This window comes from Eretmochelys imbricata, chromosome 9 (assembly GCF_965152235.1).
Source record: "Eretmochelys imbricata isolate rEreImb1 chromosome 9, rEreImb1.hap1, whole genome shotgun sequence".
NCBI lineage: Eukaryota > Metazoa > Chordata > Testudines > Cheloniidae > Eretmochelys > Eretmochelys imbricata.
In genome coordinates, this window is record NC_135580.1 from 25,731,236 (window position 1) to 25,752,195 (window position 20,960).

At 41.9% G+C, this 20,960-nt stretch overlaps 1 protein-coding gene across 1 annotated transcript in view; it reads right to left on the reverse strand.

The window, feature by feature from the left end:
• Positions 1-20,960, reverse strand: part of ARHGEF26 (Rho guanine nucleotide exchange factor 26) — a 112,491-nt gene that overhangs the window by 82,136 nt on the left and 9,395 nt on the right. Inside the window, exons 4-5 of the mRNA XM_077826494.1 lie at positions 12,381-12,437; positions 3,372-3,532 (exon numbers count right to left, since the gene is read on the reverse strand). Coding sequence (XP_077682620.1) covers positions 3,372-3,532; positions 12,381-12,437 — 218 coding nt within the window. The remainder of the gene's footprint in view (positions 1-3,371; positions 3,533-12,380; positions 12,438-20,960) is intronic.

Here is a 20,960-nt window from a genome sequence, read left to right on the forward strand (position 1 = left end):
CTAGAGATGCAGTGTTCTAACATATTTAGATGTATTTATATGCTCCTCCCCTCCAGCTACTGTAGGTCAGTTTCCCAAATTGATTAACAACAACTGGCATTTAATTAATACTTTCTATTAAATCTAAATAATTTTCAAGACACACTTCTGACCAGCTCCATTCAAGCATTTTCTCATCTAGTCACTACAGTCACAAAAGCAAACAATTATCTGCTGTTTATTTTGCAAGTACTGTGGTGAGGAAAGCATTAGAAAAAGCTAACAAGATAAAAGATGGGGGAGGGCTAGCTCAGTGGTTTGAGCATTGGCCTGCTAAACCCAGGGTTGTGAGTTAATTTAGGGATCCGGAGCAAAAATTGGCGATTGGTCCTGCTTTGAGCAGGGGGTTGGACTAGACGACCTCCTGAGATCCCTTCCAAACCTGATATTCTATGAAAGATCTCTCAGTATAAGAGCCTGTTCAAGATACAGCCCGAGTCCTGCAAATATTATGGTAGGACCCTGATGATACAAGATCAACAATCTCAAAAAGCTGCACATCAAGAAAATACAATCCAAATCATGGGACTGCTTCACTAAAGGAGTCGCTCTCTAATATCGATTTTTAAAAAGTTAGAATCTCAGACTGGTAAAATCCAAGCTATGGAAGTTAGGTTGATAGTCATGAAACATGGTTCCTCCAGCTTGAAAGCAGAAGGCTCAATCTTCAAGAGCTATACTTTGAACATATTGAGAGTGCCAGAGCTGACATTATGCCACTTGACCATCTCCACCCAATCTTGGTCCAGCCAGAGGCCCATTGCACTGGCTTTCACCAGCCCCAAGGGGTCATTATTCCAGGCAAAGATTGCTAGAGTAGCAAAAAGGAAGCATGATCTGTTCCAGTTTCTCTTTCAATTAATGCAAGTAGCAACCAGATTTGCTGCTTTGAATAATAAAGTCTATTTAACCCAACGGAAAAGTCTGAATCCTGAAAAAATATTGGAAATAGGTTTCTGGATGTTGTCAGAAATTTTTTTTTTTTTACCATCAGTTTTTTTGGTTACCCATCTGATGCTCGTTTCCATTGATAGCTCCACTCTGGACAGCATCCCAACTGTTTAATGTATTAAAGAAAAAAAATGGCACTGACAAGATGCAATTACACATATGGTTATTCCATGACTTATTACTGGAATCCACAACTTTTCTTTCCCCCTTCTTCACTCTCCATTACTGTCATCATCCCTTCTATCCTACTTCAGATTAAAAACTCCATGAGGCTTGGAATTATTTTAGTTGTCTGTAATGCATCATGCACACCTATGACATTGTCTGTAACAATTAAACCCTACTTTAAAAAAAAAAAAAAAAGGAAGGAAGGAATATGGTCAGATTATTTCTGCAAAAAGATTTCCTGTTAGAAGAGACTTCAAGAATTGAAAATGACATTTGATATTCCACAAATGAAGAACCTAAGTCCCTGATTCTGCAAACTTTGTGCTTCACTTTATACACTGCAGGTAAGTCAGTGGGGAAGCCATATGAACCAAATCTCAAAGGACAGCAGGTGGGAATAGTATTCAAAAATATTCTTCTATTCCCTTCAAATGCTATGACATTCCAGGGATAGAAAGAGGTCGTTTTTCTCTTATCACTTCATATCAGTATAATATCAGGCAATGATTAGTTGTAAAGTTATAATTCTGAGCTTCTACCATGAAAGACTAAGGGCATAATCCTGAAAGGTACTGAGTATCTTCAGCTCCCACTGAAGTTAAAGGTTTGGGCCCTAAATGGGAGTTTAATTGTTATTTAAAACAGTATCTTTCTCGCAGAATGTTTTTCCTTCTTCTTATACTGTTCATTCTATGACAGTACTTTGCTCTTTAGTATTATGTTATTTCCTTCAAATTTATTGAAAAAGTAAATACAAAATAAAGTTTTAAAACTGATCTCCAGTATTTGCATTTAATGTTAATTTCCAAAAAACCTGTAGCTGGATATAAGAATATTTATAATATAGCTAGACATCAGTTTGATAAAAAGAATTAGACAGAAAGAGTCAAAACTCCAAAAACTTGTCTGGATGAAAACTAGATTTGAGGATATGGTGCTTGGACAGAAATAAAAAAAAAAAAAAAAAAAAAAGTGAAAAGACAGCCTGATAGAAATTTTACACATTATTCAGAAGAGCCTACTTGATTTCAGAGCTTTAGGTACAAAAGGAAAGAGTAATTATATTTAATTTCAAGTTGTATAATGAAGCTAATTTACCTGTAGCATACTGGTTTTCAAATTCTGACACACAATACGTGCCCCCAAACCATGTAAACAATGCAAAAAAGAAAATGTATTGTTTCATGGAGGAAAAAAAGAGAGCTATGCAGTCATTTCCAACTACATAGTACACTGTTTTGTCATCAGTCTTCTTGGCAATCTCAAAACACAAAGGGACTAATTTGGTACGGATTTCATTTCATTCCATGCAGGACTGGGATTAATAAGCACAAAATTTGGACCAAAAACTAAAGAATGAACAAACAAAATCAATCTCCCTCCTCCTCCTCCAGCCAAACACAGACACATTTGTGTGTGTACGATACAAGCAAGATAAACACGGAAGTAGTTTCTGCAGCACCTCTTCAGTTCACTTAAAGAATCATTGAAATATTTTTCTGCTGTTTTGGTTTGACTTAATGATACTCATGCTATTCCTTATTTCATATTTCTAAGTACTTCGAAAGTTTTATCTCCCTTTTAAAAAACAAGAATGTTTATTTAATGCCTTAAAATATTCCAGAAGATTAACCCCCATTTTGACATCTTCTCAAAATGATTTCCATTCAGTTTTAATGTATTATTTAGTAGCTAATTTTTCCTCTCAGCACAGAGTTATAGTAAGGCAACAATAAATCTGTTGCTAATAACTGGTGACATACCATAACTCAACAAACACCTATTACGGAATCCATCTTCTCAAATATATTTTGTTGTTTTTAAACAACGAACAACTTCATCTCCTTGTCAATCATTAAAAAAGTAACTGAAGTACCACAATTTTATGCTTTAGTTATTGTATTTTACTTATTCTGAACTGCTACAAAATGTATTTTACTATTTTAAAATATGACAGGTCCATCTATCATCTGAATGTATTAGTCTTTTTAAAGCATAAAATATCAACCTTTTATATTTGTCATTGGAGACCATTTGGTTTTAATGAAAAATAGATTTGTTTTTTTCTTGCTATCACCACAAAAATCAAGTAAAGATGCTTCCTACTAAAGTCATGAAATATAATGCACACAGTAATTTATTTCTGCGCGTAACCACCACTCTCAGAATTTCATGCAAATAAAAAAGGGTTTTGTCCTTTACAATAAACTTACTTTTTGCTCGCTTCACAGACATCAGCAATATTGGAGAAAAGATGGTGTTTTTCTGTTTTGGTCATTGTTAAACTCAGGTCTTTGGAATTTTTAAACATCCGGATCAGAATCTCCAAGCTCAGCAAGTATGAATGTTCAGATGATATTACTTCAAATATAGCCTGCACGGTAGGAAAAACAGACTTACAATCAACTGTTTTGTTTTGGATGAGTTATGGTATAAATTACAACAGAAGAATTTATCATCCAGACTAAGTTTGCCAATACAAGTTTAAAAGTAGTCACAAAATTTACTTTTAAATGTAAAGTGGAGTACTGCAAAAAAAAAAAAAAAAAAGCGCAGCCTTTTCAACTCTGACTCATAGTCAAAGGGTATGTCTATACTGCAATTAAACATCCATGGCTGACTCACGTTTGGGCTGCAATATTACAGTGTAGACATGAATCCCAGAGCCTGGGCTCCAGCCCAAGCCCCACGAGTACAAGTGAGCTGATACAGGCCAGCTGTGAGTTTTTAACTGTAGTGTAGACATATCCAAAGAATGTTAAGCCAAGTGTTAAACTCAAACCAGTTGTGATCTTTCCAGTTTTGCAGACGTCAACATGTCTCTTAAAAGATTTGCCCACTCCAGTACTCTGGGGCAGAGAATTTAAACATAGGCAGGCTGCTACACATCAGTTAATGTGTCTTTTCAAGTTATCTACTAGGGCAACATTCTTGTGTAATGGAACCTTGATTACCCAAAAGTCTATGGGAACATTTAAAACCTTTGGATAATCAAAGATTCAGCTAGTAGACAGAACTAGGAGGGTGGAGCAGTTAGCTGAGGAGGAAAGGATAGACCTCTGGCACACAGATACAGCCTCTCACAAAAAGATTTCTGTCACTGCTTCTCTCTCTCCCCATCAGTCAGCCAATACAGCACCATACCCCTGGGTCTTTCCTCCCAACTCTTCCTTCAGCTGGCTGGCATACATAGAAAACCTTAGGTGATACAGTTGATTTTTGAACTGCAGAGGTTTGGTCAACCAGGGTTTTACTGTTTCAGATGTAGAAATGTATCCAGTTGTTGTAATATCCTCCCCTGCCCTGCTTTTAGTTTTTCATTTGAAAAAAATCTAACTGGGGTTCCTGGATCTCGCTGTATATACAGACTGGCTGATCACTAAAGAATGTTGACACTTCCTTTTTAAATAGCACCATGGGATCCCACTGGCTCTGAGACATTTGTTATTCCATATACTTCCTAGAAATTTTTGACTGTCTTACAGTAAGGACACTTGGAGAGTTTATAGAACTTGGCTGACAACATAACAAATGTAAATATCTTCACATGAATTTCAGGAACTATTTGTAATTAGTGTCTCTAAGCATCTTCAAACCTGAAGGGAATATACTTCAGAAGCTGACTGTATGCTGAAAGTTCTGATTGTGGATTTTTACTAACTGAGAAGTAACATATATGTTGACAAACATGTTGAACACATTGGACCTTTCCAGCTTCTGAAAGGACTGATCAGCATCTCAAGTACAGTGGACTCTTCTGTAGATGTTGTTAATGAATGCCCTTCAGTGCTTATGGGTGCTCATGATTATTCCCTTCAGATCCCAGATTTTTTATTCAAAATCCTTCATTTGTTTCTAAAATCTCTTCTCCTTCAAAGAACTGGGATTTTAAAATTGAAAACAAGTAACAGGTATTGGATAGTTTAAAAACTCCAGCTCTAAATCAAATCCACAAAAACGTATTCCTTCTGTGATTGGGTGTACTAGGGCTCTTCATGGCCCTCTGCTGGAAGCCCCATGGTCCTACTATGCCACGCCCCAGGAGAGGAGCGGCAAAGGTGGCTCCTCCAGGCCTGCCTAGAAAGGCTGCATGGAAGCAGCCAATTACTGCTTTATCCCAGCGGGCTCAGATAAAAGGAGTCTTAGCCCTTGTCTACACTAGGCGTTGAGATTGAATTTAGCAGGGTTAAATTGATTTAACCCTACACCTGTCCACACGACAAAGCCCTTTTTTTTGACTTAAAGGACTCTTAAAATCAATTTCTTTACTCCACCCCCGACAAGGGGATTAGTGCTGAAATTGGCCTTGCCGGGTCAAATTCGGAGTAGTGTGCACGCAATTCGACGGTATTGGCCTCCAGGAGCTATCCCAGAGTGCTCCATTGTGATGGCTCTGGACAGCACTCTCAACTCAGATTCACTGGCCAGGTAGACAGGAAAAGGCCCGCAAACTTTTGAATCTCATTTCCTGTTTGGCCAGCATGGCAAGCTGCAGGTGAGTGCAGAGCTCATCAGCAGAGGTGACCATGATGGAGTCCCAGAATCGCAAAAGAGCTCCAGCATGGACCGAACAGGAGGTACAGGATCTGATCGCTGTATGGGGAGAGGAATCCGTGCGATCAGGACTCCGTTCCAGTTTTTGAAATGCCAAAACATTTGTCAAAATCTCTCAGGGCATGAAGGACAGAGGCCATAACAGGGACCCAAAGCAGTGCCGAGTGAAACTTAAGGACCTGAGGTAAACCTACCAGAAAACCAGAGAGGCGAACGGCTGCTCCGGGTCAGAGTTCCAAACATGCCGCTTCTATGATAAGCTGCATGATATTTTAGGGGATTCAGCCACCACTACCCCAGCCGTGTTGTTTGACTCCTTCAATGGAGAGGGAGGTTTTGGGGATGAGGAAGATGATGATGAGGTTGTAGATCGCTCACAGCAAGCAAGCAAGCAGAGAAACTGGTTTTCCCGACAGCCAGGAACTGTTTCTCACCCTGGACCTGGAGGCAGTCCCCCCCGAACCAACCCAAGGCTGCCTCCCGGACCCACCAGGCAGAGAAGGGACCTCTGGTGAGTGTACCTTTTAAAATACTATACATGGTTTAAAAGCAAGCATGTTTAATGATTAATTTGCCCTGGCAATCGCGGCCAGTACAGCTACTGGAAAAGTCTGTTAACATGTCTGGGGATGGAGAGGAAATCCTCCAGGGACATCTCCATAAAGCTCTCCTGGATGTACTCCCAAAGCCTTTGCAAAAGGTTTCTGGGGAGGGCAGCCTTATTCCGTCCACCAGGGTAGGACACTTTACCACGCAGGCCAGTAGCACATAGTCGGGAATCATTGCAGAACAAAGCATTGCAGTGTATGTTTGCTGGCGTTCAAACATCCATTCTTCATCTCTGTGTTATCCTCAGGAGAGTGATATCATTCATGGTCACCTGGTTGAAATAGGGTGCTTTTCTTAAGGGGACATTCAGAGGTGCCCGTTCCTGCTGGGCTGTTTGCCTGTGGCTGAACAGAAATGTTCCCCGCTGTTAGCCACGGGGAGGAGCTAGCCACGCCGTGGGGGGAGGCAAAATGCGACCTTGTAACGAAAGCACATGCGCTATGTATGTAATGTTAACAGCAAGGTTTACCGTGAAAGAGTGTACCCATTGTTCTATAAAATGTGTCTTTTTAAATACTGTCCCCTTTTTTTTTCCTCCACCAGCTGCATGTATTTCAAGGATCAGAGGATCTTCTCCTTCCCTGAGGCTAGCGAAGATTAGAAGGCGAAAAAACCACACTCGCTATGAAACGTTCTCTGAGCTCATGCTGTCCTCCCACACTGATGGGAGCACAGACAAACGTGTGGAGGCAAACAATGTCAGAGTGCAGGAAAGCACAAAACGCCTGGGAGGAGAGGTGGTGGGCTGAAGAGGGTAAGTGGCAGGCTGAAGAGAGGGCTGAAGCTGTCAGGTGGCAGCAGCGTGATTCAATGATGAGGCTGCTGGAGGATCAAACTGGAGCATATTAGTGTATGGTTGAGCTGCAGTAAAGGCAGGAGCACAGACCGCCGCTACAGCCCCTGTGTAACCAACTGCCCTCCTTTGGGGGCGGGTGGGGGGAGTGGGAGATCATCAAGGAGAAACAAACAGAACTTTCACACCGTAGCCTGGCCAGTCACGAAACTGGTTTTCAAAGAGCTTCTCTGATGTGCACTGTTCCCTCCTGTGCTCTTCTAACCGCCCTTGAATCCGGCTGCGCATAACCAGCAACCAGGCGATTTGCCTCAACCTCCCACCCCGCCATAAGTGTCTCCCCCTTACTCACAGATATTGTGGTGCACACAGCAAGCAGTAACAACAATGGCAATACTGGTTTTGCTGAGGTCTAAGCAAGTCAGTAAACTGCGCCAGCGTGCTTTTAAACATCCAAATGCACATGCTACCACCATTCTGCACTTGCTCAGCCTGTAGTTGAACAGCTCCTGACTACTGTCCAGGCTGCCTGTGCAGGGCTTCATGAGCCATGGCATTAAGGGGTAGGCGGGTCCCCAAAGATAACTATAGGCATTTCGACATCCCCAATGGTTATTTTCTGGTCTGGGAATAAAGTCCCTTCCTGCAGCTTTTGAAACAGACCAGAGTTCCTGAAGATGTGAGCATCATGTTGATGTTGGTGAAACGTCCCTTGTGACCCACCAGTGCTTGCAGCGCTATTGAAAAGTACCCCTTGCGGTTTACGTACTCGCCGACTTGGTGCTCCGGTGCCAAGATAAGGATACGGTTCCGTCTATGGCCCCACCACAGTTAGGGAATCCCACTGCAGCAAAGCCATCCACTATGACCTGCACATTTCCCAGGGTCACTACCCTTGATATCAGCAGATCTTTGATTGCGTTGGCTACTTGCATCACAGGAGCCCCCAGAGTAGATTTGCCCACTCCAAATTGATTCCCAACTGACCGGTAGCTGTCTGGCGTTGCAAGCTTCCACAGGGCTATTGCCACTCGCTTCTCAACTGTGAGGGCTGCTCTCATCTTGGTATTCTGGCGCCTTAGGGCAGGGGAAAGCAAGTCACAAAGTTCCATGAAAGTGCCCTTATGCATGTGAAAGTTTCGCAGCTCCTGGGAATCGTCCCAGACCTGCAACACTATGCAGTCCCACCAGTCTGTGCTTGTTTCCTGGCCCAGAATTGGCGTTCCATGGCATGAACCAGCCCCATTAGCACCATGGTGCCCACACTGCCAGGGCCCATGCCTTGAGAGAAGCCTGTGTCCATATCCTCATCACTCTTGTCACTGTGCTGACGTCACCTACTTGCCTGGTTTCGCTTTGCCAGGTTCTGGTGTTGCATATACTGCTGGATAATGTGCGTGGTGTTTAATGTGCTCCTAATTGCCAAAGTGATCTGAGCGGGCTCCATGCTTGCCGTGGTATGGCGTCTGCACGGAAAAAAGGCACGGAATGATTGTCTGCCGTTGCTCTGACGGGGGGGAGGGCGCGGGGGCGACGACTGATGACATGGCTTACAGGTTTGGCTTTCAGGGAATTAAAATCAACAAAGGGGGTGGCTTTACATCAAGGAGAAACAAGAACAACTGTCACACAGAATGGCCCCCTCAAGGATTGAACTCAAAACCCTGGGTTTAGCAGGCCAATGCTCAACCCACTGAGCTACCCCTCCCCCCGGTGTTCCGGGCAGGACTGAATCTCCATTAAACTTTTTAAGGTGCCCCTGAAAGACCTCAGCGAAACGATTGTCGGCTGTTGATTTCATGGACGGAGGGAGAGGGGACCTGGTCGAGTCACTCCTATTTTAGTTCCTGCGCCCATGTCTGCCCAGGCACTCCTGACCAACCTTACTGAGGTGGCCAAGAGCACCTTGGACATGACGACGATGGTTATCAGGCCTATTGCACCATCTCCTGCCAAAAGGCAATGAGCTGCTGCTGTGTAGCAATGCAGTACCGCGTCTGTCAGCACCCAGGAGACGTACGGTGACTGTGAGCTGAGCGGGCTCCATGCATGCTGTGGTATGGAGTCTGCAAAGGTAACTCAGGAAAAAAGGCACGAAATGATTGTCTGCTCTGCTTTCACAGAGGGAGGAAGGGCCTGACGACATGTACCCAGAACCACCAGCGACAATGTTTTTGCCCCATTAGGCATTGGGATCTCAACCCAGAATTCCAATGGGCAGTGGAGACTGCAGGAACTGTGGAATAGCTACCCACAGTGCAATGCTCCGGAAGTCGACGCTAACCTCAGTACTGTGGAAGCACTCCGCTGAGTTAATGTACTTAATGCACTTAGAGCATTTTGTGTGGGGACACAAACAATCGACTACATAAAAACAATTTCTAAAAAACCAACTTCTATAAATTTGACCTAATTTCGTAGCGTAGACATACCCTTAGTAGGTCAGGTCCTGGCTGGGAGCTCCTCTCTGGCCACAGGAGCATGACCAGCTGTATTTGCTTAAACTGGGGAAGAGAGGGCCTGAGAACCTTAACCCTGAGGTGTGGGGTGAAGATAAAGGGGCTGTGGGAAAAGGCCCAAAATAGCAGCAACTAATTCAAGGAAACAGTACGTGGCTTCTCTTTATAGGGACCTGGAGTAGTGGGCAGGCTTGGGTTCCCCCGCTGGCTACTGACAAAGCCGTCTAAGCTCTGAGAAAGGGACCAAGTGCATTTAGAAGCCAAAGCGAAGGGCTGGATTTAAAGGGCCCTGGTGATGGCAGATGGACAATTTCTGTTGGACTCTGCTTCCCCAGAAGGAGTATGTTTGGACTGTGAGACCCAGCTGGAGGGTATAGCCATTGAAGACCCACCAAATAAGGTTGACAACCTATAGGGGCTGCCAGGAGCAGAAAAGGCCTGTAGTATTGCATGTAGCAGCAGGAGGCACTCGTTACACTTTTCTAAAGCCTTTGCTGTGCAAAGAGAAGGAGCCAACTCCAAGGGAAAACTGTAGGGATGCCAGAGATGTCAGAAAGGTGAGTATGTGGGATGTTCCCTCCTCCCCACTGCTAGCCACTCTCAGTTCCCTCCACAAGATACCTGTATAGCCAGCAGACTCAAAACAAAAAGGGATGTGACTGGAAACATATTAGGAGCCATATAACAGCTGCATTAAACAGCATGGTCCTTGTAAAAGTGCATTGTCTTAGTATAAGGAGATGTATAAAGTTATGACACTTAAAACATTATATTCCAGCCTGATGTATCCCTCGGCCCTAGAGGTCTACAGAATATAGCCAGATGCTAGCTGGACTAAGGCAACAAAGCTGCCTGGTCAGCTATACTTATATGGCTGATGTAGGGGGAAAAGGGTGTCTGAACACAGCATTCTGGCCATTTTCCTTTGCTCACCACATGTATTTCTAACTTCACCCTGGCTACATTGCGTTTCCTCCAGCTGCACTCACCAGGAAAGGATTTGCCTAAGAGAGCTGCAGTGTTCCATGACTAATTTGTTCTGATCTATGCATTTTTGAACTTAAGGAAACACATGAGCCTTCCCTTCACTGTATTATTGAGGAGCTTCTTTGTTTCTGCTTTTTATGAGAGCCCTCATTGACTTCTTTCAGTTTGAGAAATGCAAGGCCATGCTAGTGTGTTTGAAAATCAGCACTAAAGCCAATTTGCTATTAATATCTGCTATGTGATGACTGCAAAGTGCAAACAAGCTTTGGTATAATACCACTTTATACCCAAAACACTTAGCATGACAGAACAAATCAAGATAATCTTAAATTCACATATACAGTAATAACAGTAAACAGTAATAGAGAGAGAAAGCTTGAGATCATATGTACCAATTACTACTTTATAGTCAACTTAGGAGACTTTCTATGAAAGAGTCTGAAAGACTTCATTTGCATTGCATGAGCCGTTGTCTGTATCGCAATAGCTAATGAGTGCTTCATGAAAATATTAACAGACTGGTGGGAAGAGCAGTTTTGTGTAGTGGCGCAGAAGTACATGAATTCAAGATTAGAACTTGATGATAGTTTGAAGGGAAGTGAATGTATTAAAAAAGTATTACTAGTTAGAGCACCATAATTATAGAAGTATTTCCTTTGGACACAATATACGCACAACGACTTAGCATATTAAAATCACAGTTAAAGGTGGTGCCTCAATTTAAAATCTTGTTCCTCTTAAACCCCACCCAACAGTAGCAAACAAATTTTTCCAAAAAGTTTCCATATCGATGGTGTGTTACAGAAATTTAGCTAACAAATAGGCTTTTAAGTTTAAACTATACACACAATGAGAATGGTGTAAAAACACCAACTACAGGCATAGCTGCATCCTAGGATTACTTCTTTTTGATTCCTGTAAAAGCTGCCTCTGCTGAAACACTAGCACAAAAACACAAAAACCTGAGGCTTGCAAGACATATTTTGGCTAAATCTAAAGGCTCTAACCCTGAAAGGCACATAGGACTTGCTCTCTCTGAGGAAGTATATGTAGATCTGACTTCAGAAAGCTGGAGTAATGGCTCCTGAGGAATTCAAAAGGGATGAAAAGGAGGCCCCTCTCCCAGGCCCAAAAGTGAAAACAGGCCAGAGGGTGTAGCACAAGTGTCCACTAAGGTGACAACAGGCAGAAGGAGAACCCCTGGTTTGTTCAGGGACAGGTCACATCTCTTGGGATTCTCCTCATCCGTAAATAATGAAATACATCAAAATCCTGCAAAGAGCAGACAAGAAATCCACGGGGATGGGGGAGTTGCAGAGAAGGAGACTGTTACAAATCTTGTGTACACAATCTAGAGATAACGGCCTATATTCTCTGCTTGAGGGTGGAAGGGATATCACACAAGGCACTAGCTGCAGCTCTGATTCTGGAGCTGGTTCCATGCTTGCCCCAGCATAGTGCAGAGGGGCTGACTAGCTATGACCTCTAAGGAGCCATCCATCAGCTAGAGTTCACTGGAGTACAGCCTGCCTCAACCACACTTCTACCAAGAGCGCACAGAGGGTCATCCCAGCTACCCAAGCTGGAGATTCATATGCTAGGGAGTTCTAGTTGGTTTTACTGTCCCTTGGTGCAGGCAAAGGAGTCACAGTGAGGGAGAAAATCCAGCCCATTCTATAGGGCAGCAGAGAATGGAACTAGGAGGTACTAAAGTTGTCCCCCTTATGGGCAGGTACATAAAGGAAGTTCACAAAATATCAAATCAGGCATGCTATATATTACTAAATAATCAACAATTAAAAAAATTACTTAAAGAATACCTCTTGCCTCTTTCTTTCCTCCTGACTGATCGTCAGAGACAGTCCATTCTTTTTCACCTAAAAGACAAATTTTAGTATTTAATATCCTTATGAAAAACACTTTCTTTTACATTATCCAAGTAAACAAGGATTCAAGTTTTGTGCTAAGAATTAAGTGGCAGATTTTGCACACACAAGTATTTAAGCATGCAGAACTTTATTTTTGAAGTTAAATTACTTAATTTGCATACACACAACATACCTGAATGCAATTTCTGAGGCCTCCTTGAAAATTTGTCCCTAAATATTTTCTCTCTCACCTCAGGGCCTTTTTAGAGAGATTGTTCATTGACTAAAATTTGATGCTGGAGGAGCCCTATACATATCATATCACAAATTCACTTGAGGCTGACATTAAATTTATAATTTCGCTTGGTCTCACCTTTCCCACTCCTCCCCATCCTACTCCACAGTCACTCAGTCTCAACTCCTACCTATCCTCTCTAATTCTGTCTCCCAGCCCCAGCCTCTCCCACTACATTCTACCCCTCACAGCCCCATCACAACCCTTTTAAGCTCTGCACCATCCATTCTCCCTCCTCCCTTCCGACTCTTTCTTAGCCTACCAGTCTAATCTAAAGTTAAATCATCAGCAGCAACTTTTTTTCCCCCTCTACCTCCCACTCTGTTACATCATCCCCATTCCAATGATATTCTACCTCCCTCTCTGACTTTCAGCACTTGGTATGTCATTTCACCCCTACATCTTTTCTACACAATTTCAAACAGTGATGTGGTTTTGTGATATATATATATATATATATATATATATATGCGCATGCAATTTGGGTTCGTTATTTTAATGAGATAATGCATATTTGAATATACAAACTGGGATATTTCATATCTGCAGTTTGCGTGCAATTTTTCAGGCCTTAGCATGAACCCGCCTCTGAAAAAATCAAGCCACATCTAATTAGATGTCTAAATACAGACTAAGAAACTTGACTTTAGGCAGCAAAGTTTGAAAACGTGGGCTTACATGAATGTCAAATTTTTTTCACAAGTAAAACATTTCAATAGCCCCTTTTAAAAAACAAAACAAATCCAATTTAAACCTGGTGTTTATCAATAAAAACATTAACCTTCCATATTAAGGCATCACAGATAGTCTCACTAATCGTGCAACTATGAGCTAAACTTTGAGAATCATTAAAACACGGGCTCTCAAACTTCATTGCACCATGACCTCCCTGCTGACGACAAATATTACTACATGACCCCACAAGGGGGACTGAAGCCTGAGCCCACGCAAGACCCACCACCTGGGCAGGGGAGAGGGCAAAGCCAAAGCCCCAGGGCTTAAGCCTCAGATGGGGGGCTTGTAACCTGAGCCCCATCTCCCAAGGCTGAAGCCTTTGGGCTTCAGCCCCAGGTGGTGGGGCTCAGGCTTCAGCTTCAGCCCCGGACCCCAGCAAGTCTAATGCCAGCCCTAGCAACCCCATTAAAACAGGGTTGTGACCCACTTTGGGGTCCCAAACCATGGTTTGAGAACTGCTGCATTAGAAGAAACTGAAAATGCAGGACGTTATGTGAAAGTACAGAATGTTGAATGTTTATTTTTATGATCTAAACATTAAAACCATATAGTAAACAATTCCTTTCTATTGGTAATCTGATTTCAGCTTGGGTTAACTAAGTTAATAGATCATTTCTCCCACGCCGGGGTTCTCACGATGCAGGAAATATCTAAACGGAGACAGACTCATGGTGCTTGCCTGCTATAAACCTGGGTAAATATGCACCTAAATGGCTCTTTGTTTCTTCTATTACTTCCTTGATAATGGGTCATAGTATTTACTTCACCATAGAGGCAGCCTATGGAATTTCAAAAGCATTCTAGACTTACTGCCAATAGCTGCATTCAGCCATTGACTCTACTTGTTTTCATATGTTCGCACGCTGGCCACAAAGTTCAGAGAGTAAACTTAGTCCTAAGAGATCTTTGGTATAAATTACCTAAAAAATGAAGGACTTTAAAAAAAAAAATCAGATTTTATTCAAAATCTTGAGAAATAATAATAAATAAGTTTCAGATATAGGTAAGATAAGAACTCAATTTAGAAAACAAAATTAATCTTTTTCCGTTCCTCTGCAATGTAAGCGTAAATTTAAAATTGGGAAAAAACCCTTGAAATTAGATTAGGTGAGACTGGACGTCACAGTGAGTTTCAGTCCCAGTTCTGGTGGCACGTTAAAGACTAACGGATTTATTTGAGCATAAGCTTTCATGGGTAAAACCCACACTTCAGATGCATGGAGTGAAAATTACAGATGCAGACATAAATACTGGCACGTAAAGAGAAGGGAGTTACCTCACAAGTGGAGAACCAGTGGTGACAGGGCCAATTCAATCAGGGTGGATGTAGTCTACTCCTCATCTATTATTGGGAAGTGTCAATTCCAGGAGAGGCAAAGCTGCTATTGTAATGAGCCAGCCACTCCCAGTCCCTATTCAAGCCACAGGAAGGAGGCCCTTGAAGGATTCCACCTGGATTTCAACAATTTCCACCCCACCGTCAACCTCAGCCTGGACGAGTCCACACAAGAGATCCACTTCCTGGACACTATAGTGCAAATAAGTGATGGTCACATAAACATGACCCTATACCGGAAACCTACTGACTGCTATACTTACCTACATGCCTCCAGCTTCCATCCAGGACACATCACACGATCCACTGTCTACAGCCAAGCCCTAAGATACAACCAGATTTGCGCCAATCCCTCAGACAGAGAAACACCTACAAGATCTTTATCAAGCATTCTTAAAACTACAATTCCCACCTGGGGAAGTGAGGAAACAGATTGACAGAGTGAGACAGGTACCCAGAAGTCACCTACTACAGGACAGGCCCAACAAGGAAAACAACAGAACACCACTGGCCATCACGTACAGCCCCCAGCTAAAACCTCTCCAGCACATCATCAATGATCTACAACCTATCCTGGAAAATGATCCGTCACTCTCCCAGACCTTGGGAGGCAGGCCAGTCCTCACTTACAGACAGCGCCCCAACCTGAAGCAAATACTCACCAGCAACTACACACCACACCACAGAAACACTAACACAGGAACCTATCCCTGTAGCAAAACCTCGTTAACTACTCGGTCCCCTTATCTACTCTAGTGAGACCATCAGAGGACCCAACCACATCAGCCACACCATCAGAGGCTCATTCACCTGCATGTCTACTAATGTGATATATGCCACGTACATGGGCCAGCAATGCCCCTCTGCCACGTACATGGGCCAAACCAGACAGTCCGTATGTAAAAGAATAAATGGACACAAATCGGACATCAGGAATGGTAACATACAAAAGCCAGTAGGAGAACACTTCAACCTTCCTGGACATTCTATAACAGATTTGAAAGTAGCTATACTTGAACAAAAAAAACTTCAGAAACAGACTTCAAAGAGAAACAGCAGAACTAAAATTCATTTGCAAATTTAACACCATTAATTTGGGCTTGAATAGGGACTGGGAATGGCTGGCTCATTACAATAGCAGTTTTGCCTCTCCTGGAATTGACACTTCCTCATCTATTGTTAGGAGTGGACTACATCCACCCTGCTCAAATTGGCCCTGTCAACACTGGTTCTCCACTTGTGAGGTAACTCCCTTCTCTTCATGTGCCAATATATTTATGTCTGCATCTATAATTTTCACTCCATGCATGTGAAGAAGTGGGGTTTTTAACCCACGAAAGCTTATGCTCAAATAAATCTGTTAGTCTTTACGGAGCCACCGGACTCCTTGTTGTTTTTGTGGATACAGACTAACACGGCTACCCACTGATACTTAAGTCCCAGTTCTGGCACTGACTCCTTGCTTGTGCATACAAATTACTTCACCTTTCTCTGTGTCTCAGTTCCTCTGTCTGCAACACGGGCATAATAATACTCTTCCTTCCAAACACTGGGAGCTGGTTAGTGAATCTGGAGCTAAATGCTTCTCTGGGCCAGGATCCATATACAGAGACGAGGCACCTCAGTCAGGAAAGAAGGGAAAGGGTTGTTTTGTGGGGGCTTTTTTGTATGCTGCTATCTCATGGAGTTGAAAAAAAGTAAGCAGAGAGTCTGAAAGCACTACTATGTGTGGACAACACTTTGCCATCGTCTTCTGGAGAAAGACATGGAGACTGCAGAAGAAAGAGAAGAAACCAAATTTCTGTAGGAGGACTACTGTGACGATGGGGGGCGGGGGGGATACAGATGCAACTCTGAGGGACAAAGGGAAAACCAGGTCTGATCACGTGGCCAGATTTTGTGGGCCTCATAATGACTGTGGTTGGGATCAAGGGATCAAATATTGGGAGGGGAGCACTACTGGGACCAGACAAGAATTAGGTATATAAATAGTGTTGGATGAGTCTGGAGAGAAGGGTGTTATTCCAATGCTCTGAAGTATAAATTCCTCAAGACTTGAACTTATCTTCTTCCATAAACTGTACCGACCCCCAATGCCAGCATGTAGCTAGTGTCTAGGTCCAACTGGGATCTCCTCTTGTCCTGGTAGGCATCTCCCTTTCAGCCATCTGTACCTGGTGACTCACGGCTGGGTCCTGGGGCTGGCAAGGAAGGTCAGTTAACAGAGTGCACTCCAAACACTATCCACAGTTTCTTGTACCTCCACAGAAACAATCTGCTCTCAGTATTTATAAAGGTCTATAAAGATGAAGAGTGTTTATAAGTGTGTGTTATTATGAAGGGCTGTAGCTGAATGTTTCCCTCAACAGACAACTAGGGATCAGCTGTGAACAGGAGAGCGCGCTATGCCTTACGAGTGAAATGGCATGTGTATGCTTCGTATTTTAATTAGCAATCATAAAAAGAACAAAACAAACTACTAGGACAAGTAGTGCTATCTTTTTTGATGCTGTTGAATATTTGCTAAAAATTTGCAGAGACAGGGAGTACCTATGAACATGTACAAGAGAGCTCTAGAATTCCTGCTACTACAAGTGACTAAATTTCCAGTGATGGTGCTATCACATTTTCTGCATTAGTTTTCCAAAAATTGCAGTTTTGTGTTACAATTATTTTGCTAAATATGGGCATGTAAATACAAAGATAATTCCTCTTGTTGGCAAGTGGTTCAGTACAGTGCACACGGAAGTCAATGACAGAACTTCTCTGACTCCAGTAGGTGCAGAACTGGGACCAAAATGAGTACAGAACTACCTTCTCTACTCTCAGAAGGACTATACCATTTCCACTTTGCAATGAGGCAGGAATGCTTTGGCAACAATAGGTTGACAGTAATGGAACCACTGAGACACTAACTAGTGATCCAACTGGCTGGCAGTCTCAGGGGTTGGCATACCCATACAATTGTCCAGCTCACATTCTAGCACCATTTCAGTTTCTGCTTCACTGCATCCGCTTGGGTAGGTTTTTAGGCTGTGCACTAGTCTGGGTAGCAGGACTTCCCCAGGTCAAATCTCAGAATATCCAGTTAAGAAACACACAAATAGCCAAACTGGATCAGATCTGAGATCCATCTAATCCAGTATCTGATCTCTAACACGGGCCAGTATCTAATGCATCATAGGAAGGTATAAGAACCCTGCAGTAAGTAAATGTGGGAAGTCTACCCCAGACATTAGGCCTCATCCTGTTCTCTTAATAGTTACAGGTTGGCTTAAACCCTGAAGCACGAGGTTTAATATCTCTTCCAACATTTTTATCTTGAAAACAAATCTGGATATTCTTTATATCCATATAAGTGAATCTTGGCCTCATATAAGTGAATCTTGAAGTTCTTGGCCTCAATGATTTCCCGTAGCAAGCCAAAATATGTATTTCCTTTTACCAATTTTGAATTAGCTACCTTTTAATTTAATTGAATGTTTCCTTGTTCTGATATAATGAAACAGGGAGAATGGAAGTTCCTGATCTACCTTCTTTAAATCATTCATTATTTTAATATGCTTTTATCATGTCTCCTCTCATTAGTCTGCTTTCTAGAGTAAGCAATTACAGTCTTTTCAATCTCTTTTTTCTATGTCCCTGATCATTTCTTGTCGACCTTCTCTGAACCTCTCTAATTCTGCAATATCCTTTTCTGCAAAATCCAGCTCTGTGCTTATGGGTAGAAGAGAGGAGTGCTTAACAGTAAAAGGGCTGTAGCCTTAGGCAAAATAGTTAAGTGATCAAATAACTCAATGAGGAAAATATTGGAAAGTAAAGCACAGAGAAGTGAGAAACAAACCTTTTTAATACACTGCATGCGCTGTAATTTTCTTTTTTATTATCTATATAGCAACAGTACCTACGACAGGCAGAAATGGCACTATCCAAAAGAATAGTGAAAGATGAACCCACCTAAAAGAACTCAGAATCTAAGATGACAAACAACAAATGAAGATTTGGGGCAGGGGAAGAGAGATAACATCCGAGCTTTTTCTCTGCTTCATCGTTAGTTAGATAATGTCTTATAGCCATCATGATAGAAGTGGGTCTTGAAAAGGAATTTGAACAAGACACATTTAAATGCCATGACATTTCAGAGCTTTGAAATATTCTTCAAAGCTCAATGTTACTTTCACATGCATATGTTTAGCAAGAAGATGGGAACACCAAAATCACTAATTATACCATCCAGGAAGATTTTGCTTATAACTCCTAAGTAACCAACACAGTACCTTCAGTTTCATATTTGTTCTAATGAAAAGGCTGACCTCAACCCAAGCCTGCATGGCTGGTTTAACCAAGTTCTGCATGTCTAAAGTTACCTTTTCAGAATTTCCAGATTCATTTTATTCTTCACCTTTTTATATATTTATAGCTTAGATAATCAATTTATTTTCCTGCCCTCATTACAGGTTGTGAAATTTACTAGTTTGGCATGATTTACTGGACAATCTAGTATTTAGTTCTTTAATACATCACTGCACCATTTAGCTTTCCCACAGAACTGAAAACATAGGTTCTTTGAGACCCAGTGTGTCACATCTCACAGGAGCTATGCTTGGTTTTCAAAGCCCTCTCTTACCCAGTACTTCTCTCACTCCCCCACTTACGAAATCAAGTAAAGAAGGGTAAGCAAACATCCTGATACAAAGTCTGATGTGCTGGGGGTGAAGGATGAAACATGTTATGCAAGGTGACCATTAATAACTACAACCATGGCATATCAACTCTAAATTAAATCAGACTTTTTTATGCTATGTCTGGCACCAGTGTAAATCAATAAATGTTCAAAAGCAGTTATTTTGTAATGGGCAATACTCAATAATAGGTATCCAATAATGAAAATAATACTTTAAAGAAGCCTGGCTCACAGAACTAGAGATAGATAGAGAGAGAGAAAGAAGGGGCTTGGTTATCACACTAGCACCAAGAATGTAACAAAGAAATAGGTGAACTCCTGCCTCCAATCTCCTAGTAGTCTCCTTGTTATTTAGACAAATGCAAAGATAAAACCCTAAAACATATTGACATTTGTCTTTTATTGCATAATATTAGTTTGTTACTATAACTAAAGTTAGTTTAAATTCTCAATTTGCAAAAGAAAAATATGGACCTGTGTTGCTAGAGTTTTCTTGAAATACCAACAAAACTTTTATTGCATTGACTGCATTTTAAATTGATCCATACAGAAAGACAGATTTCATTAACTGGCAACGTAACAGCGTGATAAGTCAGTTGAACTTCTAAGTACTTAAATAAGGTGCTTTTATAATCACAAAGGCATCTATATAGCTGTCCATAGTACAAAACGAATGAAGACTTTAACTTATAACTAATGCACGTAAGGGTAGAACTTCTCCTATTATACTACCTGGAACTGCAAAGGAGCCAACATCAGTAAGACAGCTCTTACAAAATTTACAACCTAAGTAGGATTTTATTGAATCTTAACAACTAGTGCTTCAGTGTGAACAGCCAGCAGTCCAAGTTGTCAAGGCACACAACTTGACCTGTTAACATGCGACCTCTATTTTACATCCAAGCTAATCCTTTTTAACTCCATATATAGAAAAGATGTTCTGTTATAGCTTAAGAATGCAATGAACAAAACTTTCCCACTCCATAGGCATCATCCAAAAGCTATAAAAAGCAGCATTCAGAGGATTAAGTTAGGTACAAAATTGTGGAACTTCTAACATTTTCTTATTCTCACCAGACATAACCTCAGGATTTTCCAGATTGTACCAGTTTAGTATTATTGTTCCTTTGTTCACAGAATCATAGAAGATCAAGGTTGGAAGGGACCTCAGAAGGTCAAAGCAGGACCAATCCCCAATTAAATCATTCCAGCCAGGACTTTGTTAAGCCTGACCTTTAAAATCTCTAAAAAAGGAGATTCCACCACCTCCCTAGATAACCCATTCCAGTGCTTCACCATCCTTCTAGTGAAAAAGTTTTTCCTAATATCCAACCTAAATCTCCCCCACTGCAACTTGAGACCATTACTCCTTGCTCTGTCATTTGATACCACTGAGAACCGTCTAGATCCATCCTCTTTGGAACCCTTCAGGTAGCTGAAAGCAGCTAACAAATCCCCCCTCATTCTTCTCTTCTGCAGATT